The sequence below is a fragment of the Andrographis paniculata genome, unplaced genomic scaffold, assembly GCF_009805555.1.
Source record: "Andrographis paniculata isolate CXL003 unplaced genomic scaffold, ASM980555v1 Contig83END, whole genome shotgun sequence".
NCBI lineage: Eukaryota > Viridiplantae > Streptophyta > Magnoliopsida > Lamiales > Acanthaceae > Andrographis > Andrographis paniculata.
This window is the reverse complement of record NW_026137621.1, coordinates 448,754-475,281: the sequence shown is the minus strand read 5'-3', so window position 1 is coordinate 475,281 and position 26,528 is coordinate 448,754. Positions and strand designations below refer to the sequence as shown.

General features: G+C 34.5%; 2 protein-coding genes across 2 annotated transcripts; both read left to right on the top strand.

Annotated features, from left to right (window-relative positions):
* The first annotated feature begins 12,584 nt into the window (after positions 1 to 12,584).
* On the top strand, positions 12,585 to 19,609 carry LOC127241629 (uncharacterized). The gene is made up of 15 exons (XM_051260773.1): positions 12,585 to 12,663; positions 12,789 to 12,841; positions 14,063 to 16,071; positions 16,161 to 16,382; positions 16,429 to 16,672; positions 16,759 to 16,996; positions 17,097 to 17,338; positions 17,449 to 17,655; positions 17,739 to 17,828; positions 17,938 to 18,036; positions 18,146 to 18,442; positions 18,537 to 18,599; positions 18,710 to 18,794; positions 19,263 to 19,402; positions 19,493 to 19,609. The coding sequence occupies exons 3-15, from the start codon at positions 14,063 to 14,065 to the stop codon at positions 19,508 to 19,510; spliced, it is 3,954 nt and encodes a 1,317-aa protein (XP_051116730.1). The 5' UTR covers positions 12,585 to 12,663; positions 12,789 to 12,841; the 3' UTR covers positions 19,511 to 19,609.
* A 2,983-nt stretch (positions 19,610 to 22,592) lies between these two features.
* LOC127241627 (uncharacterized) lies at positions 22,593 to 24,159 on the top strand. The gene is made up of 3 exons (XM_051260772.1): positions 22,593 to 22,750; positions 22,927 to 23,706; positions 23,775 to 24,159. Exons 1-3 carry the CDS (start codon positions 22,593 to 22,595, stop codon positions 24,157 to 24,159), a joined length of 1,323 nt encoding a protein of 440 aa, XP_051116729.1.
* The last annotated feature ends 2,369 nt before the right edge of the window (positions 24,160 to 26,528 follow it).

The window sequence follows — 26,528 nt, the reverse complement described above, 5'->3', positions numbered from 1 at the left end:
TGTCATTGTATACAACTCCGTCGAAAAAATTTAATGCCAACACGTGATTCAATGTTAATGTATTTTGAGATAAATGATGGGAACACACTGTGGGTCATGTTATACTGTAAGGAGTATTTCGAGGACACAAAGGACCTCAAGTATTACACTAAATTTAATAAGCCAAGCTCTAAATCTAATGTACTGTCATTTTTTATAATTGTGATCCTTGGTAATATTTTATACAACTACAATAACTTTAGTGTTTTCATTGTAAATTCACATACCAATGGATACGTCTTATTTACAACTAATTTGTAATGATACATACACCCACATATTACTTGTGTACGGCGAGGAATATATGGGGAATATCATCTAATTTTGAAATTATTCAATAGTGCTCTTGTACAAAGATTTCCGTTCATTGTAAAATCAACCAAACATATAAAGAAATTCGAGTCATATGATGAGAAATCTCCTCCTTGCAACTTCGTCGATTATGTCCTTGGCGACCACAACAACCATATCTTTGAGATTGTTTTACTTGTTGTGATTCAAACCTTTTTTTTTTCTTTGCCACATGGTTGGATAGATGTTATAGGAGGAATTATCTGTTCATGCGGGTTGTTCTATGCCACATCCATATCATGAGTCAACACCGCGTTAATTGGTTCTTCGTAAGCAGTTTTGTTGAAAACGGACGTCCATCGTTTCTTGTGGTGCATCGGATATCTCTGCATTCCATATAAGAAATGTAATTATCTTGTTGCACATATCATAAAAAAATGAAACATATATTCTACATGTACCTGTGTGTGGAAGTTGTCCCCTAAGTGCCGAAGGCAGTATGTATGGTGGCTCCGGAACATACGGCGTTGATAAATTTTAGAAGTCCCGAGTGTCTATCCAAAAAAAAAAATATTCTTTTCAATTATATCGACTATCAACATGAAGAAAATACCTTAACTCCAACAAAACCACTCCCAATTTTATTATTTTTGGCAGCACGACTGCATAACAACAAGATTTTATGAACATCTAACCTAAAAGCATATGGAATAGATACCAAAGTTCATATCAACCAAACCAGAACATCTTCAAAGAAAAAAAATATATACAATATCAGAAAATATAGGTATAAGACCAATAAATATATGTATACTCTACCAACGAAAGGTTTTCAATGAAAATGTCCACTCATACTACCATAAAATTGCAACAGCCCCTTAAAACTTGTTTTCTATTATATTTTCTTATATGGTAACGAATACCACATTTTGCCCAAAAATGTCAAACAAAGCACAATTACCAAATGATTAGTGAAATAATAGTGAAGATACCTTAGTTATGATCTTCGTCTTCAGTGGAACATGGGTAAGATCGAATGCGAATCCTAACAATATGACTGTAATCAACAAAAGAACATTTGAAATCAAAACTTCCCCTTACCAGTGTTTTCCTTGTGCGAAATAAACCTAAATATTAGAATTTGGATTCAACATCCCCATCGATCACGAAAGAAACATAATGCTAGACAGAAGAGAGAGAAATATCTGAAAGGATAAAAATAAATTCTAGAGAGAGATAAGGACAAAACTATAACTGAGCTTTTGGGCAGGGAGTTAAGGGCAATATTTATTTAAACTGGGGAGTACAGTGTGGATGAAGATTGAACTTAAACATCAAAATAGAGTTGAGAATTTTAATTCAATTGCCTGTTAAAAATAATAAGATAATTATTTTTATTAAATTTTGCTAATATTCTTATATTCTTAAATTTTTATTAAAATATAATTTATATATAAATTAATTATTTTATATAATATTATATTATTATTATTATTATTATTATTATTATTATTATTATTATTAAGGATAAAATAGTAATTTTAACTGAAATTTTTTAAAACTATTTGTGCTTTTGGACAAAAGTCAATGCTAATAGATGCAAAACAAAAGCCAAAAGTTCATGCCAGAAGCCGATTCAAACGGAGCCTTATAATAATAATAATAATAATAATAATAATAATAATAATAATATATTTTCATAATCCATTAAAATCACTGATAATAATGAGAGATTTTATATTGTACAATTTGTACATAACTTTTCATCAAAATCCAATAAAATCTACTTGTCTTTTAAAATCTATGGAATGTTGAATACAAAGCGTTTAAAAGACTTTTAAAAGTGTGAATTTAATTAACATATTTATCGCATTTATTATAATTAAAACAATTTGACAATATCATTTTGTCAAATTTCAAATGCTACTGAATTGGAGTTTGTTTAAGACCATACCAGAGCTTGATGAGCTTCCACACTTTTTCAGGTACTACAAACCCTTCGAGTTGTTCTTTGTATATCTCATTCTTTAGGTCAACCATTCAAGAAAAGATACGTAAACCAGCAATCATGAGAGACACCTTAGTTGATGTGATCCTAGACACGGAAAGATACGTAATCAAAATATTATCTTCCTCACTTAGTTTGAAAACCTTAGTAATCGGTTGGGTCTTTAAAATTTTTTACTATCTTACATCTTTATTTTAGGATGTACTTATATCCTAGGGGTTTACAATCCTTTGGGAGATAGGTTAAAGATCAAGTACAATGATCGAATCAATTTCATCATTTATCATTTCTTACTAAAATTCAACATTTGGTCCTCACAATGTTTCTTTCATTCATTGTCCTACACTCATCATTTAGCAAATGATAATGAAATTATAATTAAATTTTTTGGACACTTTGATCCTTTGACTACAGGGGGTATATTCATTTGAGTTTTTTTTTTTTTTTTCATCGGAAGGATTCTTAAAGAACTGATTGGATTATTTATGGATTTATATAGATTTTATATGATCGTAAAATAATTTTTTTATTGATTTATATCATTTGTATAAATTTAAATGAAATACATTTGTAGATAAAAAATATTCAAATAATTAAATTAAATTACAAAAATTTAATATAGTTAATAAATACTTTAAATTATTTATTTTCTTATCTCCATTCTCGTCATCTTTATTTCCATAACCATTATATATATTATATAATAATTGATATACAATAAATATAGCATAGTACTATTTTTATATATTAATATTTTTAATTTTATCATTTTTATTATATTATTATTCAATATATTAATTTGTTTTGATTGGTTAGAATTTTAGCATAATTTTATTATGTGTATATGTATTATTAATTTAACAAATTTAATAACAATGAGATAAAATGAATATGGAGAGTAATAATGTCTCATTGCCACTTGATTTAACGTTAACTCCTTTCTATATCATTTTCAATTAAATTTATTTGGATATTTGTTTATGCAAGAAAAAATAAGAATTAATTTAAAATTTCAATTAAAAATATATATGTATTATTAAGTTTTAAATTTATTATTATTTTATTAAGATATTATAATAATATTAATAATTATTATCACAATATTTATCACTTAGGGCCTGTTTGGATTGATTTAAAAAAATAAGTAGAAGCCAAAAGCAGAAACAGTTCGATTTCGTGTTTGGATGAATGATTATAAGAGCAACATTTTGTAAAAAATTGTTTGGATATTATAAAATTGAAAGTGCTTTTAAACAGTTAAAATTAACCAAAATGACATGATGTTAATATAATAGTAATTTTCTATAAAACTTTTATAATTTATTTTTAAATTTTATTAATTAAATTTAAAAATTTTAAATTAAAGTATAAATTATATTTTTAAAATATGATTATTTATATTTTAAAATTTTAATTTAAGAATAATATATCAATTTAAAATAAAATTATAATCTAATATTACATTATCGTATTTTACAATTTATTTTAAAATTATTATTAGCAAAGACGCCTACTTTCGTACATATGATCCCTTGAAGGGTATTTTGGTATTTTTATATAAAATGATATGATATTTTATTAATAATATTACATACGTGCGAGATAGCGTATTTGATTTCATAGACAATATTGGGATGAATATGAACACTTCTTAGAGCCTCTTCAATATCTTCTCTGTTTTTCCCTGTTCATGGGCTTATTTCATCATCCTATTTATATATATATATATATATATAATTCAATGAAAACAAAATAATACCAATACGGAGAACTACCATGTTGATATTATACCCATATAAATTATAATAAATATTCTCATACAAATCGATTTTCAATATACCTTATAATAAAAAATAAAAATATATAAAAAATACCAAAATGCAAAAAATAATTACATGTATAGTAGTACATTTGTACACCATATATATTTTCAATATTTTTTTGATACTGTATAAACGAGAACCTACATTTCCAATAATTTTTTCCAGCCATAAGAAAATGAAGTAGGATACCTACCATCAATGAATTCCACGACCCAATCGTTGTTGTCCGGCTCGATGATCGTCCACTCGAAATCCCAAACAACCACAATACATGTTCCTGCTGAAGATTCCATTTTATAAAAACTATGCATATTGCCTTTAAATTAGAAATAAAACACACAAATATGTGTATGTTTTTTTTAAATATAATATTAGAATATTTTAATATTTTTTAAAAATTTAATTTTAAATACGTTCATATATATTGTTACATTTTCAAATATAAAACCCCCAAAATATAGAACCAAACTCAAGACTCATTCAACCATCATATATTTATTTTTATTTTTAAATTAAAAATATATTGATATTAAAATATTATATTAAATATTTATATACTTTAGAAAAATATGTAAATTTAGAAAATTCATAAACTTTATACTGAGTTTGATTTACTTGTTTTATTAATTTATATAAATTTTTGATAGGATTATATCTCTTGATTTATATGAATTTTGATATAATTAGTAGAATTGTGGAATATTGTCTCCATGGATTTTCATAAAATCCGATGATGTAATACTTAGTATTGATGCAAATATATATAAAACAAACTCATATATAAAAAAAAGTTTATTCAAAGTTTTTAACAAAAACACCAAATCTAACTAAATAAATAAAATATATATTCAATCTTTATAAAATATGTATTTGTTTTGTAAAATAGTTTGAAGAAATATACGTGAGGTATAGATAATTGTCTAGTTAATATAAAAAGAATAAATATATATAATATTAATTATATTAATTTTTTTGATAAAACTTTTATTTATTTTTTCACTAAAATAACATATCAATAGTTAGGCGCAGTGCATATTAAAAAGTCAACTAAAATAATTTATAAGACAATATTTTGTATGTATATAAATTAACGATTATTCACATAATATAATAGTAAATTTTTTATGTCAATAATTGTGAAATTTTGAATAAGGCATAAATATTATACATGTGAATTTTCTAAAATAGTATTTATAAAAAATCATGCCTAGAAAATAATATAAAGTGAACAAACTCAAAAAGTTTATTAGATTAGACAATTAATACGTGTAATGTGTAATGATCTTAAAGATACTATAAATTACAATGTACTTTTGTTTTTAAACACATAAATATTTTATATATTCAATGCCTAGTAGATAACAAATCCAGTATTCCCATTTCATAGCATCATCATAATCTAAAAACTTCAACTAATTAACGGCCATAAAATTATTCAATGAAAATCTCTAAAAAAATCTATATGGAAACTCCAACTTCCATCAAAAGTAATTTAACGGCCATAAAAGAATACAACGGTAATATATAAAAAACACTATCCCTTCCCTTGAGCACGAATAGTGCAATTTCCATATCAAAACTCAAACTTGCTTCAAATAAACTCAAAAATCCATTTGTAATGGTTCAATCATTTTTCCTCGACCACCTTTACGTCCACTTTGCAATAAAATAATCAAATTTACAACAAAAAAATCAGTCACATCGACCCCAAGAAGTCCCTTGTCACCATATTCTCCCCACTGTCATCTGCTCCTCCACTGCCGCCACCGTCACCACTGGAGATCCCGCCATCAAAACCAGTGTTGTTATCCATTCTCACTACAAGAAAAAATCATTTTTATAACAAAACTTTTTTGTCTCTAAATCTACTTTTTCCGTTACTAATGACATTAGAGACGGAATTAGGAACGGAATTACGTTAGCTACGTGAACTTTAGGGACAAAATTCCGTTACAAATATATTATTTTTTTGTAGTGTCTCGACAGCATGTCAAGCTCTGTAATTTCCAAAAAAAATAAAAGGGTTAGAACAAAAATAAAAAAATTAGGTTAGGGTTAGGTTTAATTAATACCTATTGATGCACGTCGAGTTTCACAGTAAGGGAATGAAATATTCAGGCCAAAAAATTCTAGACCATTCTATTGTAATCGCCCACGGGTGTTGCGCCTGATTGTCCGGCAGCTAGCCAGAAATGGCAGTGAGGGAGGCCGCAATGGGAACAATGTAGCCTGGACGTTGCTACGGTAACGATTCCTTGAGAAATTCTGAAGGGCTCCCGAATAAGGCGACAATGAAGACTGTTGACGGTGCGCCATGATCGGTAGAAACTGCAGATCTTGTGGCTCCTGTTTAATTTGGGGACTTCTTGTTGTGATCTGGGGGTGCTGAGAGCCATTGGCAATTGGCTAGAAGAAGAAGCTTCTCGAACCGCATAAAGTACCTTGTGGGCTTTATAACTATTTTTCCTGAAATATGATCACATGAAATCTTTAGGACCGTGAAGAAAGATAATCTATGACCGCGTGTGTTCATGAGCACTGTATGAATGCACGTGTGTCGTACACTTCATTGTATTACTACATTTGATGTTCGAATAACGTGATCTTTACCTTTCTATGTGTATAAGTTATTTGTGCGTAAATGTTCATGCATAAAAACATCTACTCGCTAAGTTCCTATATATATCTTGTACGTTGATATCAATATATTCATATATTACATGCATATGGACCATGCGTACGTATTGTACATGCACATAAAATATACACAACCACTTCATAACGCACTTATTTAAACACACCAACATGATGGACGCGTGTACATTATACATTTATATAAGTATGTTATATACTAGAAGCATATATCTCACGCACTTATATAAATGCATTATATATTAAACGCATCTACACCACGTGCGTATATACAATTTATATAAATACATGATAATGTAGCATGTGTATCATAAATGCATTATATAAGCACAATGTTCCACGTTGCTAAATGTGCTAGAACTCCCCTAATATGTAAGGATGAAGTGCCACTTCACCTATCACTAATTGGTTTTAGGTTGGATGTTCAAATCCCTTCTTAACAAAACAATACACTATGTCCTATTACACCATGCACTTGTATAAGTACATAGATACGTCAGGTGCGTGTGCATTTTTAAATCCTTACTCATATAACACATAAATACATTCAACCACGTTGCAAATGTACACCTTCTTCGGTGCCTGTGCTGCCACCACTTGTACACGCCGCCGCTGTCGCTCTCCTCTCCAATCTTTCCGGCAGATTGTAAGCTCTTTTGTGTAGCTGTAGATTCTGATCTCTCTGAAAAGCTTTGTTGCAGATCTAGCAGGCGTATTGATTAGTCGCGAGCAGAGTTCTTGGCTACAATGCCACCACTTCTGCATTAGAATTTGATAAGGAAATGAAAAAATGAAATAGTTATTACATTACTAAGATTTTAATTGGTTAACTGAGTTTCTTGTTAACAATTAGGGCAATTTTTGATATTTAGGAATTAGGATTACTGTGCAGATTGTCGAGTTCGACCTGGGTGGGTTTTCTTTTGCGTTACCACTGGCATGAATTGATCATCTTGGGGAGATGCAACCAAATTTGACATGACAAATTTTAAAATCACTTGAAAACACAGGAAGAAGTTGTTCTTCGATTTCTCTTCACACAGGGACAGGGATGGAGCAAAGATGAGAGATCGGGGGAGAGTATAAATTAATGTTTGACTGCGGGGAAGAAGGAGAAATTGACGTCGAAACAATTAGCGGTCTGGTCGCTCTCTCCGGCAGAGATTCAGAGTGATGGGCGAAGTGTGAGTAAAATGTGGGTGGAATTGAAGAGGAAGCTGCACTTGGAGCAATATGGCGTTGGGAAGTCGAGACTTGGAAGTTAGTATAGTCCTGAAATTAGGTTTATTTGTCTGGTGTTTATGGAGTAATAATCTTTCTTTCGTCGTTATCTCGATTGTGCAAACACCACAATTTTATCTTGTACTATTCAATTATTTTATTTTATTTTTTTGACACAAATGTGCCAATTTAGATAAAATATTATTATTGGTTATTGTTATAAGATTTGATGTGACTGTATATATGCGCGTGTGTATATATATATATATATATATATGATATTTTGACTTTATATATACTCTCTTCATTATAAAATACTAATAAAATTATTTTTATTAAGTTATCTTCTTTTTTACTATATATTAATACTATATTAATATTAAAAAATTCACATTAAAATGTAATCGAATGTTTGTTTAAGGGACGAAAAGCATGGAATTTTGAATTGAATATTTATGTTTTTTTATCACATAATAAATATATATTATATAATGAAAATATATCAGTAAAACAATTATCTGGAAGAACAAAGTTTATTTCCTCAATTTTATTTTATTTTAATTTATTTTTGGAATAGTTAGTTAAATTGTTTAATTTTGATAATTTTTTAGTTTTTTATTTTTTTTTTGTTGGATATCACTATTAGAAATTTAATAAATGATATAATAAATAATCTCATAAATGTTTTGGAAGTTGTTTTGACCTGATGGTGTGGACATGCACTCGTGATCATAAAGTAATATATTCAAACCCCAAACACCTAATAAAATATTTTTAATTAAGTAGTCTATTTTGTGACTAATGTTATTAATTAAGTAGTATAAGAAAGTAATCAGTGTCAAAATTTCTAAAAATTTATTATAAATTAATATATATTTTAATTTAAAAAGTGTGAAATTTTAAGAAGTTTTTGAATCAATTTAATTAATTAAAATAACTTATGTATTTTATAGAACATTGGGTGTGTTTGTTTTGTTTTTTGAGTTTGAACTATATTTTTATATTAGGTATTAAATCATTATGTATTTAAAGTGTTTTTTTATATTAGGTATTAAAACATTATGTCATTAATTTAAAAAAAAATATTTAGGTAAATATATTTATGTATATTATATTTTTTTAATAATATTAATTGAGAAATTTTTTTTTTTAAATAAAAAACCCATCCATTATTATTTTTTACAATAATACATATAATTATTTAAATTAAAATTATTTATGAAATAATTCAAAAATTTTATAATTTTTTATTTTCTACCTTTTTGTTGTTCTCCTTACTCATTTCCTTCTTCCTTCTTCTTTTTCGGTGCTCATCTATCTTCATCATCAAGTGTCGTTGCATTTCCTTCTCATTCCAGTCTGAAGTGGTTTTGGCATCGAATGAAGAAATTCGAGAACTCAGTCTCTATATTCAATCACCGAAGGAAAAAGACAAATACAAAAGTATATACAAAACTAATTGGGGCCACTGTTGGAAATTGCAGGAGGGTATAAATTAGGGTTTGAATATGGGAGAAAAATGAAAAATTGAAGGTCGAAAGGATGGGTGGTCTGGTCTAGTGCTGATTCAGTGTGATAAAAGGGTGAACTGTGATAATAGGTGGGAATGGACAAATTAGATTTGAAGGGTGATAAAAGGTGATAAAATGGTGAACTGTGACCAAGAAGTTGAGAGGTGCAGAATACAAGTTAATTAAAATCTTGAAATTAGATTTGTGTTATGTTTGATCTTTGGAATCATGAACTTGTTTATTTTCAAAAGAAGGCAACTCTGACTTTGAGCTTAACAAAAATTTCTCACACCCAACTGATTTACTTTTATTTCTTGATTGTATTATATATATATATATATATTTCATAGAATATTTAGACTATGTTTCATTGCAAATAAAATATTATTATTGGTATAATATTGTTGTTATAAGATTTTATATGTCAGTGATACTTTGGTTGTCTTTTAATATATTATATAAATAATTTATATTACTTTTATATTATTAAATATATTCAATCTAAATTTCCTTAAAAAAATATGCTTCATTGGTCCATTATTTATTTATCTATTCATTTTATCACTTTGTTATGTTCATGAAAAATTTATTCATTTTTTAGTAATTATCCTTATATCACTTAAATATAAATATTGTTGTATTTTACATATTATTATAAAGAATGTTATAAACAAATGAATGTAAGTGTAAAAAAGACTTATTATCCTTCAATTGTATTATTTACTTACCAAATATTAATATTTAAAAATCAACATGTAAAAAAAAAAAAAAATAGATATATAGCAAGTGAGAGGGGGATATTATCTTAATGAATAAATTATGTAGAAAAAATCTAAGATATCACTGATTTTAGTAAAATCAAAAGAAATATTCAAATAAATAGAAGTAAGAGTAAAAGTAAATTAAAAATTATATGGGGATCATATACATATATTATAAATATTAGTTTTTTTTTAATTTAATTTTAACACAGTTTGTTTTAAGTGATATATTCTTTAAGAGTTTTTTAATTTTTCATCTTTATTTATTGTTGAGTATATTTTTTTATAATTTTTTTTTTTGGGTGTAGAATCGAAAAATTATGTGTAAATAAATAATTGAAAATTTTGAGGATGTCTTAAATTTTAATTTAAGTAAAGTATATAAATTAAAAATAATAATATAATTATATTCTTAATTTTTTATTAAAATATAATATATATATATAAAGTAATTATTTTATATTATATTATCGTATTTTATTTATTTATTTATTTATTATTATTATTATTAAAAAAATAAAATAATAATTTTAATTGAAAAGTGTTTCTACTTATTTTAGAAGTTACATTTAATGTATTTTTGCAAAAAATACTTTTCACTTTCAAAAACTTCTTTTGCAACATAAGTCAACGCAAACAGATACAAAATATTTTTTTCGAAGCAGAAGCCAACTCAAACGGAACCTTATAATAATAATAATAATAATAATAATCATAATAATAATAATATTTTAAGAATCAATCAAGATATCTGATAATAGATTTTATACTGTACAATTTATACATAATTTTCCATTAAAATTCAATAAAATCAACGGACTCTTAAAGTGTATGGATTGTTGAATACATGAAGATTTTAAAAGAGTGTGAATTGAATACCTCCAAATTTTAAAAGACTTTTGAAGTTTGGATTGAATACACCTCAATTTTAAAAGTCCAACAAAATCTTACAAAATCTTAATTGAATACACCTCCTACATCTTGGTTCTTTTTTCGAAAGATTAGATCTGGTAGGTATTTCTCGTATTCTGTTTCGAGAGCATTCAGGAGTATCATTCTTATTCTTATAATAGAATATATATTTTCAAAGAAATATATTTCTTGATTTTATCATCATCAGATCAAATATGTCGGAGCTTTGAGTCGTGAATCCCGGCCTTAGGCAAACACCCCACATACTTTGGGGTATTTGTAGAAAGACTTATAGCCTTTCCAAAACTTGAAATGATCCACATCCTTACCTTTTAAGAGAATTTTATTAAAAGACAATTGTTAGAAGGTTCTTGGCCTTTACACGACTTAGAAAAAGCTATATTCTTACCTTTTGGAGAAATTATAACTTGTCATCAACACGGCTTCCCCCGCATGTCCTGAGGTATTTGGTAGAAAGCTCATGCCCTTCCTATAACAAATAAGGAGTTACGCCCTTATTTTTATGAAAATAACTTACCATCAATAAGGCTTCCCCTCGTATGTTTTGAGATAATTTAGAACTCACTAATAAGATATTATCCATGTCCTTCAATGTTAATTTTTTGCATCTTGCAGTACCGTTCAACTACTGGGAATGTATTCGCAACTCTTATTGATTTGAATCTCTTTGATTTGAATGCTAGGTTAAATGCTTCAAGAGCTTCATCTTTGCTTCTGAGTAAGTAGAGGTAACAATATCAAGTACAATCATCTGTGAAGGTGATGAAGTACTTTGTACCTCCTCTAGTTTGAGTGAACTTTAAACCACACACGCCAAAGTGAGTTAGTACTAGAGGCAGAGTGTTTCTTTAAACATTGGAGAATGGTTGTTTTGTTGATTTTGCTTCAACACAAACCTCAAAATTTTGGTTGTTACCGAAAGTCATCCCCCTTAATAAGTCACTACCAAAAAAAGGGCTATTCACCACGGGTTGAGAGTCCGTAACAATAAAATCGTAACAAATAGATATATTAGTTACGACAAAATCCGTGACGAAAAAAAAAAAACCCGGTCAACGTTTTAGGTTCTGTCGTTACGCAAAAAATATCGTAACAAATAATGAGATGGTAGAATTTGGTCAAAATAACATTAGTTACGTAAAGTGTTCGTAACTACTGGTATTTAATTTTTTATTTTTGGAAAAGTTAAATTAAAAAAAAAAAAAAAAAAAGTAAAATACTGGATTGACGCTTTCATTCCAGAAACGATCAAAATGGACAAAAACGCTATATCATCCCACACTTAGACAAATTAGGGCATCTGGTTCATTTCCCTCGTTCGCTTCTCACAGTCGCCCGCGATTCGATTTCCTGTAGCTGCCGACGACGACGCGCGAGGTGAAATCGATCCGTCCCTGGGATCTACTCCGGCGCACCTCACCCAGGTAAGGTTTTGAAGGTAGCTCGAAAAAGATTTTGTATTACGCGAGGTATCTTCGACAAATTAGGGCATAATCTCATTTCTCCCTTGTAGAAAACTCGATCGAGTTTCCTTCCTCTGAACCTGCAGGACGACGAGCATTGTGAAATCAACGGAAACGAGGGATCTACTCCGGCATCTAGGTAAGGTTTTTAAGTTTTCTCCCGAAAGATTTGGTATTACTCCAAAGTTCTTCGCCTCTTTCTCGGTATGGATATAGTCTTACATTTTAACTCCATTTGTTTGGGCTTTATCGTGTGTTACATTTGAGGTGAATTTGTATTCCTTTGTCCAGAAGGAGAGTTTTTTTGGTTGAATTTATTTTTTTGATATTTATCTTTAATTTATAGTTAAACACCAAGTGCAATGCTTTACTGTATGTTAAATTTATGAGGTATTTCTTTGTTCTGGTAGCTTAAATGTTAGATTAAAACATATTAGCTCAATCCTCTTGCTAATTTGTTCAGAATACAAAGTAATACATTACGTCAGGAAACTTAATTCGGCTGTTGGGAAGCATTTAACAAGATTTATGAATTGCGAAATACCTCAAGTTGCATGCTTCTTGAATTGCAGTTCAGTTTTCTGATCGTAGGTAATTTACTATCAGATTTCGTTATCCTGCATTTGTAGTATGCGTATACACATACAGTCACCCATACATATATTCATTATAGCATTTCTATAAATTAAGGATAAAATCCAGGGCTTATTTACACTTTGCATTGAGAGTAGGGAGTAGAGAGTAGAGAGTAAAGGATGAGGGCGAGAGTAGTAATGTGAGAAGAAGATGATGCAAATGCAGTTTTGGTGGAAACAGATACAGTGAATCTTGTGGCTTTGGTGCTGTGTACTATTCCTATTTGTATCCCTCTAATTGGGGTAGAGAGCCATTTCTGTACCTCTATATATATATATGTATATCTATCTCAAAATTCTTATAGTACACGTCTTCCATCTCAATCTCCATCTTCCAGTCCCATATAGATAGATAGATAGATAGATATAGTGGTTGCAGCATACACACGGATGTCCCCCCCATGCTCCCCATGTCTTGTCAATTTCAGAAACTTTTTCACTTCTTTCTCACTCTCTCTTGCTGCTGATGTGTCTATTTGTGACGGCCCAGCATTTGTGACGGGAAATATATCCATATAATACTATTTACATTGCATCTATGGAAGATTTTTAAGTGGTGAGGGCTGCTGATTTTGGTCCATGTGCCTTAATGTTGTGATAAATTATAATGCTAGCGTCATGAAGAGCATCCATGTTTCCTATTATATCGGTGAAGGTTATGTTGTACTTATATGTTTTTGGTTGCATGTTTTGTTGATGGAATCGCATGTAGATTATATTGCTAGATGGATAGGAGTTGGATAGACGATGCGAACCATATCTCCGCTCAATATTTGGACGGGGTCAGGGCTTTCTTAGATTTCGCATTTAAAGATCGTAGCTCTGAATCTTGCATCTATTGCCCCTGTACATCTTGCGGAAATCGCTTAACAAAATCTCGTAGAGATGTCTTGCTCCATTGTATTCGTTATGGATTCGACCAAACCTACAAGGTTTGGACTTGCCACGGAGAAGGAGAGGTGAACCCTGCTGTTGCAAACGACAATATGCCAATGCGTTGGGAGGAGGAACTAGAACTTCTATTGCGAGAGTGTGCATATACAGAGCACACCGATCCGGGGCCCAGTGGAAATGAACCTCATAGGGATGACGAAAATGAACATATACATCATGGCAGTAAGGGGTATAGAAAGATGTTAGAAGATGTAGAGAAAGAGCTCATACCAGGGTGCAAGAAGATGAGTAGACTCTCGTTTATCGCACGGCTTTTGCACTTGAAGGTTTTGTGCCACTGGTCTAATAATTCTATTGATTTGCTGTTAGAGCTGTTACGGGATGCACTTCCAGACGATGTTGTCCTTCCGAAGAACTTCTATGAGGCTAATAAGCTGACCAAGGACTTGGGGTTCACATGCAAGACTATCCATGCGTGCATCAACAATTGCATGTTGTTTACCGGGGAAGATGTTGACCGTGAGGTTTGTGTTATGTGTGGGGAAAAGCGATTTACACAGGGTAAAGATAGATCTCCAGTGAAGAAGTTAAGGTACTTTCCATTAATTCCGCGATTGCAGCGATGGTACGTATCTTCCAAAACTGCATCTTCTATGAGATGGCATGCCGAAGGGCGTGTAGACGATGGCAAGATGCGTCATCCAGCAGATAGTCCTGCGTGGAAGAGTTTCGATCATCGGTACCCGACGTTCTCTGAGGAGATTCGCAACGTACGCCTCGGTCTGGCCACTGACGGTTTCAACCCTTTTGGGAATATGAGTGTGAGTTATAGTATTTGGCCCGTCGTACTTGTGATATATAACCTACCTCCGTGGCTGTGCATGAAGCAACCATCGTTCATCCTCTCTACGATTATAGACGGCCCGCATGGCCCGGGGGATCGGATTGATGTCTTCCTTCAACCTTTGATCGATGAGCTTAAGGAGCTTTGGTATGATGGTGTTCGGACGTACGATGCGAGTACTAAGGAGGATTTCCAGATGCGAGCTGCATTGCTGTGGACTATTAGTGATTTTCCCGGTTACGGTATGTTGTCAGGGTGGCCGACTCGTGGGGCGAATGCATGCCCTGTTTGTGGTTTAAAAACTCATTCCAGATACCTGAAAAATGGACATAAGTATAGCTATTGCGGGCATCGACGGTTCCTGCCGGCTGGGCATAGAATGCGCTTTGATAAACATGCATTTGACGGTTCGATGAGCTTTGACGGAAAGCCTTCTCGCTTGACCGGCGCTGAACTTCTGCAGCAGCTTCAGGATATGCCTACTGAGTATCGTACGGTTGACTTGATTGAGAAACGCATTGCACAGGGGTCTCGCAAGCGTCGCCGGGGGGTGGACGGGCAGCAACAGGTGTGGAAAAAAAAGAGCATATTCTTTCAGCTCCCTTATTGGTCTGAGAATGAGGTACGTCACAACCTCGACTTGATGCACATTGAAAAGAATGTGTGTGAGAATGTACTGTATACATTGTTGGGAACTAAGGGGAAAACAAAGGACAATCTGAACACGAGGAAAGACTTACAGTTGATGCAAATACGTAGTTCTTTACACCCGGTATCGGGTCCTAGGGGCGCTATATATTTGCCGGCAGCTACGTACACCATGAGTAACCCCGAAAAACGGATATTCCTATCTGTGTTGAAGGACCTCCGACCACCTCATGGGTTCAGTTCAAACTTATCGCGTCGTGTGAAGGTAGAACAACAACTAATATGGGGACTTAAGAGCCACGATTGCCATGTTCTTATGCAACGAATTCTACCTATTGCTGCCCGACGGTATACCCTTGAAACGCAATTATTTTAATTAACATGATATATGCCTCCTCTAAATATAACTGAAGGTGCTGATTCAACACTTCCTGTAGGTGTCTTCCCAAAAATGTTGTGCTCGTGTTGATTGAACTTTGTAACTTCTTCAATTCGATGTGCTCAGCTCATAACACAGTTCGTGAACTGGAGCGAATCCAAGAAAGAATTTCTTTGACGCTATGCCATCTTGAAAAGCTATTCCCACCTTCATTCTTTGATGTAATGGAGCATCTGCCTATCCATTTGGCTGAGGAGGCTATGGTGGCCGGTCCGGTGCAGTACCGGTGGATGTATCCCATTGAGCGGTACTTGGGTACTCTGAAGAGGTACGTACGGAACAGGGCACAACCTAGAGGCAACTCATCCCGCAAGCAGGAATCCATCGCCCATCCGCAATCCCACAAAGAAAGTGACAAAACGGAAGGGATCTCGGGTCTCGCCACTGCTCCAGCGACTCCGGTCCATCACATCAGAGTGGGAGAAAGAGCGCGATGCTCGTGGTCAAAGCATGAAGCCAACATCTTCCACTCGAAGGGCAGTGGTTCAGGATTCAGAGGGCCCTTTGGAGGTAATGTGGTTCCTTTGCCGAAAGCATGTCCTTATTTGAACTCTCAGTATAACACTACAATAGGCTGACACTGTTAACCCCAACAGGAACATGATGATAGGGATGTTCCATCACTTTTTGATCCGACGGCACTGACACAGGATGACGATGATACAATCCCCCCCACACAAGCAGATGACGAGACACTTCCGCCGACGCAGGACATGGAGACTGCAGAGAGTGATATGCCACTCTTGGATGAAGGGCCAGGCTCCGACCCCACTCTGATGACAGGAACAGAGGCGGGCAATATGGCACCATTGGACGAGATGACATCGCACGACGGTTTGGAAATTAGCCTTCAAAGATTACCGATTACATTTAGTGACTTCATATTTTGCATGTAATATCCTTATTAGAACATGTAATCTCCTGTTTGTGTCAGCTGGTTCGTCAAAGAAAAAGCAGGGGAGAGGGGCGGCACGAATGCCGCGTGGATGGGGAAAAGATCACAGGATGCTTGTATTCACATCGCCGGATGGTAAAAGCATCGTCGGACCCGACGTAAACGAGTACAAGACAGCCATTGGGGTCATTGCACGCAACGGAGCTCGACTTCCTCTACATTACCCCACGTTCGCTGAGATACCGGAGACGAAGAGACAGGGTGCATGGATGGAGGTTCAGGTGATGCAAACTTCATTAAATTGAAAGTTCTTTTATTTCATATAGATTCTTATATATGGCCCTACCATCTTCTCCGGACCTGGTGGAAACCGTGTGAAACGGCATTCCAGAGTAACAGCGGATTACCAGACTCAGCGGAGAAAGTGGTCTTGGCTGACCTAAGGGAAGTTTGGAGGCACTGGAAATACAGCATCAAATCAACTTACTTCAATCTGATCGAGGACGATGAAGAAGCACTGAAGAAGGTTCCCTCAAGCAGGATTGTGCCCGATCAGTGGCCGAAGTTGGTTGAGTATTGGCGCGACGAGAAGGTGAAGGTACGCATAGGGACATGCCAAATTAATATACGTTAAATCTGCACGGGCATGGACTAAGAACTAAATAACTTTGATTGACGTAGCTTCAATCCAAGAAAAATGCGTCGAACGTAGCGAAAAGAAGCTTTCCACATCGTACTGGGCGGAAGTCATTCACGACTCTGGCAGAGGAGGTACCTTTTATTACAATTAAGTAATTAGTCATGTCATGCTCCATCCCCATATTTTCCTCTCCTGTATTTCATTATGTTTTCGATGACAGAAGGCCTTGTATTGCTGCAGATCAAGGCAAAGGGGAAGGACCCCGACAATCTGGAGATTTGGATTTCCAGTCGCACACAAGGCAAGGGAAAGGATGACCAAGAAACCGAGGAGATATTGGTAGAATAAATTCGTTCCCAACTTAGTTACAATTCAGTCAGTATTTACATCTCTAACAACAAGAGCAAGTTCGGCCTCACTTAAATCTTTCCTGTAGACTTATTTACAGAATGAGCTAAACAAGGTTCCCCCTGAAGGGCGGACTCCCTCTGTTCGGGAGACTCTGTACCGACGGGCCCTTGGGGGAAAGATTAAGAAGCGGTCAAAGGTCGACAGTGCGGCAAGTTCAGCTCATCCCCGCAGCGAGTCAACTGGTTTAACAGACAGTGTAGCATTCCAGCATGGGTGGGAACAACTACAGAATGGAATGGAGGAGCTGAAGGCAATGATGGATGAGTTCAAAACCATCAAGGCTGATGTGTATGCATTCATGCACAGAAACTCCGGAGCGGTTACTGGCCAGGCAGTAAGTATTCATAATCCCTGACCTGTTTGGTATGAGTATCCCATGAGATTTGGATGGCGAAGGAATTTACCATCCTCGGCATGTTATATGATAGGGCACATCTCGTATTGATTCAGTCCCTGAGATTCCCAGGCCTGTGTCCGAGCCAAGCATGACGGTATGATTCCGTGACGCCCTGGAGTTTCTTAGAAATCAGTGCAGTGTCTAATTTAGGCTACTCTTGACTGCGTACTACCTTATCCAACTCATATGCCCTGTCTGTTGTAGGTCGGCACACATGTGCTTCTATTATCCCGCACCGGTGAGAAAAAAGTTGTTGCAGAGGGACTTCTGCTCTGCCCCCCTGGGCCAGGTTGGTCCGGTATCTTTGAGGATGTTTAATTAAACTTTTAATATGCCTCAGCGAGATATCGTAGGTTTTCGTGACTGTTCAGGCCTCATATTGCGTATTAGCATGGATTCACTAAGTGTAGAAGTATACAATGATACGATCCGTGGATTTCCAAAGCGATGTAGACTGTTAATGTAGGGGTGGTAAAATAACTGCTATTATGACGACCCATGTTTATTGAAGGATGTTTGGTTTAAAGATCAAGCTGCAATTACATAGGAAATTAGGGTATAATGTGCTTCGCTACCTAACTCATGAATGTAATACCATGTACTTTACGACATGTCTGAATGTACGTACTCCTCTTGTTCTAGTTCCAAAGTATTACACTTATAATGTCTGTGTTATGACATGTTATATATACAGTTCGAACGTCTGTTGATATATATGCTTGAATGTAATCAAAAATTGCTCTTGTGAATGCTGTAGGTGACACACTTTCCTTGGTCAAGGTCTTCGTGACATCCGCGTCAGTCCCGGACACACCCCTTATTTTGCCGACCATTTCTGGGGCGACTACCCTTCGCGATGTCGTCGGCGAAGATCCTATTGAGTGGAGCTACAAGGACGTAAGGATCTACTTTAATACCTTTCTTGTATTGCCTTCCGAAATTTATAAGAAGTATGACTTAAAGTAATCTCTGTGTTGGCAATTGCAGCTCATGCGCCGGGCTTGAAATGTTGGTACCGATACACCCATGTTAATTGCCCCGTTTGTCATATGGATTGAATGTCGAACCTGTCTTTGGATGGATTGTCTTGAGTTTTTGTTGAACTATTTCTGGAATTGATGCGTAGACCTTTGTGGTTTGAATTCGTATGGTGAAAAATGTGCCTAATGGGATTGATGGATAACCGTATTTGCTTATTGCGTTGTTTACTTGTGTTTGAACTGTTAAGCACGTTTTGCGGAACAGGTTGTTGATGTGTAGATACTAGTAGGCTTGTTCTATGGGTTGCTTTACTTTGTTGGTAGGTATGGAATTCAGATTTTAATATGAATTAATGTTTGCGCGGGGCGTAATGATGATGATGTTTATAGCAATCTTTGTATTCGTAATTTATTTTCGTATCATACGCATCACAGCAGGTCCATTTGTTACGAACAATTTCAATTGCAGCGTACCCCCTGTTTTTCACAATACGCTATTTTTCCGTAACAAAAGGCCAGAAAATCGTTACAAAAAGTGGTCTTTGGATATTTGTTGTTACAGACGGTTTCGTGACTATAAGTAGGTAATATTTTTTTTACGGGGTTCAATGCCGTTACAAATAGTCGTAACAAAAACCAAGTTCTGACAACCGGTCAATGGAAAACACTTGTAACGCGAGGAACTTCCGTAACAAATACCGTAACTAAAAGTCCTGCCACACGCGCGGAAGGATCTACCTTTCGTTACGAGAGAAAATTCGTAACAAACATCGTAACAAATACCATACTTCAGGGAGCGTTGACCGATCGTAATAGTTACGAAAAGTGGCGTGGCAAAAAACATTCGTTACGCGAGTACACATTACGGAAAAAAGTCGTAACAAAGGCGTAGCAAATACGCAAATTGCACGAAATATGGCTTTTTGTTACGATTTTCCGGCCGTAATAGAAAACAGTTTTTTTGGTAGTGAGTTCGAGCTTACCAATTTCTGTATAGCACTTTTATATCCTAGTCACAAGTATCATAATTTACATATTCAAGCAATTAAGAAATCCATCGGTAAGATAGTCTTTACCTGGGAACACTTCATACTTAGACAATACAAATCATGGCTGACTAGTAATTAAAAACCAGAAAGTAAATTCTCGCAGATGTCTGGGAGAAGGAGCATATCCTTCAGCATAAAGTCTTTTATACTCGGTGAGTCTGAGCACCACATTTCAGGTTCCTAAAACGTTAGATATTTTTATTTTACCCTCACCAGCCTTAGCTAGGATTTCTTCTTCTTCGAAGGGTTTCTGATATATACAATATATGATAATATTTTGCTATATTTTTTGCAACTTTTTGATGCAGAATTTTGTATATATACTCCTTATGGTGTGTTTGTTATTGTTTAATAGATTTCATGGAGTTGGCAAGTTTTGGAGCGTATTTGGAAGAAAATGAGCAGAGCGCATAAAGGTCTTACGCATGATCACGCAAGTACAATGTGGAAAATATGAAAATTTACAAAAAGACCCTTTGGGTAAATTAGAAATATAAAGATTATGTGAAGATTTAAGTGCAAAGTGGATCTAATTTAAAAGAGATCATAGGATGGAGAGTTAAGAGACACGATTTTTCAATTGAAGAGGGGAAGAGAAGGGGACTACCACGTTCTACCACGACACCATATTTCTTCAAGGCAGAGAGCAGAGAACTTAGAGAAGGATTGCAGACGCCTTTTCGGGGCATTCTTCTTCTATTCTAATATTGTTCTTTCTTATCTATTTCTGAAGAACTGAAAGCATGATGAACTTTTTCAATTGTTTTGTGTTTTCAATTTTTATGAATTCCGAGTAGTTTCATTTCTAGCATTGGTGTGAATTGATGTTTGTGATTGAATTTGTGAGACTTGGTTTTGTTTAATTTGGTGTTCATCGATATTGGGTATTTCTAATTCTTCTAATTTATAAGTTTAGAAATCTTAAATTGATTATTGCGCACGTATTGATTTGAGATTTCGTAGCTAAATTGGAGATTGGCATCCGTAATTGTGTGGGGTAGGAACCTAGAGGACTACTATAGGGGAAGAATTAGAATCAATTTTGAACAGATCCGCATAGAAATTTTGTTAAATTGAATTGGGCCTTTCTAGTACTTGAAGTTGTCGAGTCAGTAAAACTACGGTCGTACCTAGGATTTTCACTCGATTAGGGAAATACCTAACGCTCGTACCTTAGCTATCGACAAAGTAAGGAAAGGTTGGTTGTGAATGCATGTAGATCAACTATAACCTATTTATCCAACTAGTTAATGAACTTGATTTTTAGTCGATGAACAAATGTTATATCCCGAACAGAAAAATTCATGCCTATGCTAATTATATTTGGTAAACCGTCTTGCATTTTATGTTATTTTATTGAGTGAATTTATTTTTCTCAAAATTACTGTGATAAATCAAAATGCCCCCCATTATATATATAGTATAATTATAAATAACCGAATATTCAATATTGTTATTGTTCCCTGCGGAGACGATCCTACTCACCGAACTACTGCATTTTGCAATATCTTTATGGCGTAGGAACTGATACTTTATTTTGCAGTTGGGCGACACGCATGCAATTTTGGCGCCGTTGCCGGGGAACAATATAAGAATTTTTTATATTTGGATTTTATTTTATTTATCTTTCTTTCTCGCTTAATGGTTTATGCCTCAAATTGGTCATATAGGTGAATTAATGTTTGATTCAGAAATCGAAAGGATTGCACGCCATTTAAGGAAAGAAGCTGGAGAGTGAAAGAGGGTTGAAAAATAAACTGAGTCGCCAGAGCCTGACTTAGCTATCCAACTGGTTGACAGTTCTAGTTCCGATGAGAGTAAAGAGGCCAAGGAAATTGAAGAAGTTGTGATACATCCAATAGAATGATAGAGAACTCTTAGGGAGCTAGTTTCTCCCGGTTTAATTCAGCATCTCTTGTGTATTACTTTTCCTACTATAGCCGATAATACGACATTTGAGCTTAAATCTGGACTTATACATTTATTGTCGTCTTTTCATGGCCTGGAAGGGAGGAACCACACAAGAACTTCCAGGAGTTCGATGTAGTGTGTACGAACATGAAACTACCAGAAATCACTGAGGAGCAGATAAAACTTCAAGTTTTTCCATTCTCCTTGAAAGATGCAACCAAGGATTGGTTGTTCAACTTGTCCACCGGGAGTGTGACCACGTGGATGGATATGAAGCGCGCAAGTTCCTTGAAAGGTTCTTTCCCGTATCCCGGGCTGCTAATTTACGAAAAGAGATTTGTGGCATCAAATAAGCATCAAGGGAGTCTTTATATGAGTATTAGGATAGATTTAATAAGTTAATTGCTAGATGTCCGCAACATCAGATTTTTGAGCCACTTCTAATCCAATATTTCTATGAAGAACTAACTTTTATTGACAGGAATACAATCGATGCTGCTAGTGGAGGAGCTCTTATGAACAAGACTCTGAGAGAAGCTTGGGAATTGCTAAACGACAAGGCTATGAACTCTCAAAAAATTCGGCCAAGGGATGTTGTGGGAGTGAAAGAAGCTACCAAGGTAAGTTCTCCTTTGCAACAACAATTGAATGAGTTAACTACTTTTGTGAGAAAACTTGTTGTAGGGAACTCTCAAGTGAAGCCATGTGGGATTTGTGCGAGTGTTGAGCATTTTACGGATGCTTGTCCTACATTGACACAAGAGGTGGAAGTGAATGCAGCAGGATTTGCACAGAGAAGGGCTTATGATCCCTATTCAAACACATACAATCTAGGATGGCGAGACCACCCCAATTTTCGATATGCAAATCAGAATCAGCAATCCTTTGGACAACAGCAACCACCGGGATTCCAACCACCTGTGCAACAGCAACAACAATGGACCATGCCCCAAGCTCCTAGTCCTAGTAACTCTTTGCATGATATAGTGAAATCAATTGCCTCTAATTTTTTGCAATTACAGCAAGAGACAAGAACTAGTATAAAAAACTTGGAAGATCAGATGTCTCAAGTCGTGGAAGAGGTGCGTGAAATGAAAGAAAGGGAAAGAGGCAAGCTACCTGCTCAAACCCACATGAACCCGAGCAATGTTAGTTCAATGGTCTTGCGAAGTGGTAAGGAGCTAGAAGGTCCGAAGGTTGTTGCACAAAAAGAGAGAGCCGAAGAGGAGATTGAGAAGGAGATCGAACAAGAAGCGAACAAGTCAACTGATTAGGTAATCTCTAAACCACCTATTCAATCACTTCTAATATTGCTCTATTTCCTCACAGGTTAGCGAAACCGGCTAAGAGTGACAAAGACAAGGAGATCATGGAATTTTTTAAGAAGGTGGAGCTAACGATTCCTTTGCTCGATGCAATTAAGCAAGTCCCCCGTTATGCAAAGTTTCTAAAGGAGTTGTGTACTAAGAAGCATAAGTTGAGAGGGGACGAAAAAGTGTTAGATGGAGGGACTGTGTCCACTGTGCTGCAAAGGAAATTGCCACAAAAGTGCAGAGATCCAGATGTCCTTAATCAAAATGTGCAGGAAGTCTTTGAAGTTGGAGAAATAAGGAAGTTGCAATTGCAAGAGTTTGAGGAATTCAGAACAAAGCTTTCAAGAATGCAAGGAATTATAAAGGAAATAGTAAGAAATTTCATGATCCAAATATTTTGAGAAAAGATTTTAAGGTTGCTCAAAAGGTTTTGCTTCATCATTCTCGTCTTAAGATTTTCCTAGGTAAACTTTGTTATCGTTGGATAGGTCCATTTGTGGTAACTAATGTGTTTCCGCGTGGTTACAGTTGAGATTCAAAGTTTTAGCACGGATAAAAGGTTTGTTGTGAATAAACATCATCATAAGCCTTATTATGAGTGGTTCCAGAGCAAAAAAGTGGAGTGCGTAGCTCTTTTTGAGCCGCATGATTAGCTTAAGAATCATCGTGCGAACCAACGACGATAAACAAAGGCGCTTCTTGGGAGGCAACCCAAGTGTTTTAATTTTATTTTGTGTCCTTTGAGTTCTGGTTGTGTTTGTGAGTCAGTCTCATGCCTTATTTTGGTGTTTTAATGCAGGTATAGTGTTCACGGTGGGATGAGCAGAATGGACAAAATTTTTAGACGTGGCCACGCATCCAATGTGTTGTAATTGATGAGAGGGAGAACTTTTAAGGAAATCAGAACATAAAACTTCCTTGGGCGTTATCACGCGTAACGAAGCCTTACATTCTAAAAAATTGCGCAAAAAAGGGGTTTATTTTGGGGAATTATTAAATTTTTTATTATTAGTATATTTATTATTATTATTATTATTACTATTATTAAACTTAATATAAATATATTTATTATTATTTCTATAATAATAATAATTATTATTATTATTATTATAGCTATTAAATATTTTTTTATATATATATATAGTTTCTTTATTTCTATATTTATTATTATAGTTACTATTTTTATTCTTATTATTATTATATTTATTATTACGGCTATAATAATAATAAGGGAAAATTGCAAAAAATACACTGTATGTTGGTCCAATTATCATTTTCGAACACTTTTTTTCCACTTTTGCAATTTAGGACATTATGTGTACTCCAGGCATTATTTTTGCCCTCCGGCGCCGGAAAAATGCACGTAACCGTCACGTGCGCCTTCGTGGCATGGCCGGCGCATACGTGGACGCCGCCGTTATTGTGTTGTCGTCCGCGTGGTCGTCGGACAGGTGACATGGAACAAATTGTTTTCTCGGAACCAGAGGGCAAAAATAATACTTAGAGTACACATAATGTCCTAATTTGCGAAAGTAAAAAAAAAAGATAATTCCACATCACCTGTCCGACGACCACGCGGATGACAACACAGCAACGGTGGCGTCCACGTATGCGCCGGCCATGCCACGAAGGCGCACGTGACGGTCACCCGCATTTTTCCGGTGCCGGAGGGCAAAAGTAATGCCCAGAGTATACATAATATCCTAAATTGCAAAAGTGGAAAAAACAGTGTTCGAAAATGATAATTGAACCTACATACAGGGTATTTTTTACAATTTTCCTTTATTATTATTATTATGATTGTTAATATATATTTGGAAGCAATATATTATTATTTATGGTAGTTATTTTATTTAAGAGGTTTATAGGATTCTTGCCTTATTTAGACAATTTTTTGTATATCATTATAAATATGTACGTATTCTTATTATTGAAATAGAGAATTTCAGTTTCATATTCTAACATGTTATCAGAGCCAAATTCTCTCCGGATACATTTATGACCCGTTATATTTCATATATATTTTTATATTTTATTGATGTATCTGCTACTATTCACAATCATGCTCGGTCATGTTGTTATATCCATGTCGTCTCTGTCTCTACTACTCCACTGATAGAGTCCACTTTCGACTCTAACGCTGTTGAGAGTCCTATTTTCGACTCTAACTCTATTGAGAGCGAGGGAGTCCTGTTTCTGACTCTAGCTCTGTTGTAAGCGAACTAGTCCAGTTTCCGACTCTAGCTCTATAAAGTAAGCGAGTCCTATTTTCGACTCTAGTTCCGTTGTGAGCGAGCGAGTCCTGTTTTCAACTCTAACGGTGTTGAGATTTATGCTTCTGACTTTGATCCAGTGGACGGCTACACCACCTTCAGTCAATCTTGGCGAATTCAAATTCGTACATGGAAGATCTCAGCTATAACTTTTTCGGTCACTTCTGACAAACTCAAGTTTGTTCGATCATATATTGAGTTTGAGGAGGGGTGTTAAAATATATTTAGAAGCAATATATTATATATACGGTAGTTATCTTATTTAAGAGATTTATAGGGTTCTTACCTTATTTAGACAGACGATTTGTATATCATTATAAATATGTACGTATTCTTACGATTGCAATAGAGAATTATTACTACACCCTTTAAATTCTAATTCCTTTTTCTCTCTCCCTCACTCACTCAAAATCAGCCGCCTCATCTCCTTTCTCTCCCGCCGGTTCAACTCGGGATCGCAGCCCGCGCCGATCACCGTCCAGCCGCTTCTAACCGCC

Excerpts from the sequence above, each read along its gene's own strand:
- LOC127241629 (XM_051260773.1), top strand. The coding sequence starts at position 14,063 with ATGGATAGGAGTTGGATAGACGATGCGAACCATATCTCCGCTCAATAT. Across the intron at positions 17,656-17,738 it reads GGCGCGACGAGAAGGTGAAG|CTTCAATCCAAGAAAAATGC; the intron begins GTACGCATAGGG and ends TGATTGACGTAG. Across the intron at positions 18,795-19,262 it reads GCTCTGCCCCCCTGGGCCAG|GTGACACACTTTCCTTGGTC; the intron begins GTTGGTCCGGTA and ends TGAATGCTGTAG.
- LOC127241627 (XM_051260772.1), top strand. The coding sequence starts at position 22,593 with ATGAAACTACCAGAAATCACTGAGGAGCAGATAAAACTTCAAGTTTTT. Across the intron at positions 22,751-22,926 it reads TCCTTGAAAGGTTCTTTCCC|GAATACAATCGATGCTGCTA; the intron begins GTATCCCGGGCT and ends TTTTATTGACAG. Across the intron at positions 23,707-23,774 it reads ATCGAACAAGAAGCGAACAA|GTTAGCGAAACCGGCTAAGA; the intron begins GTCAACTGATTA and ends ATTTCCTCACAG.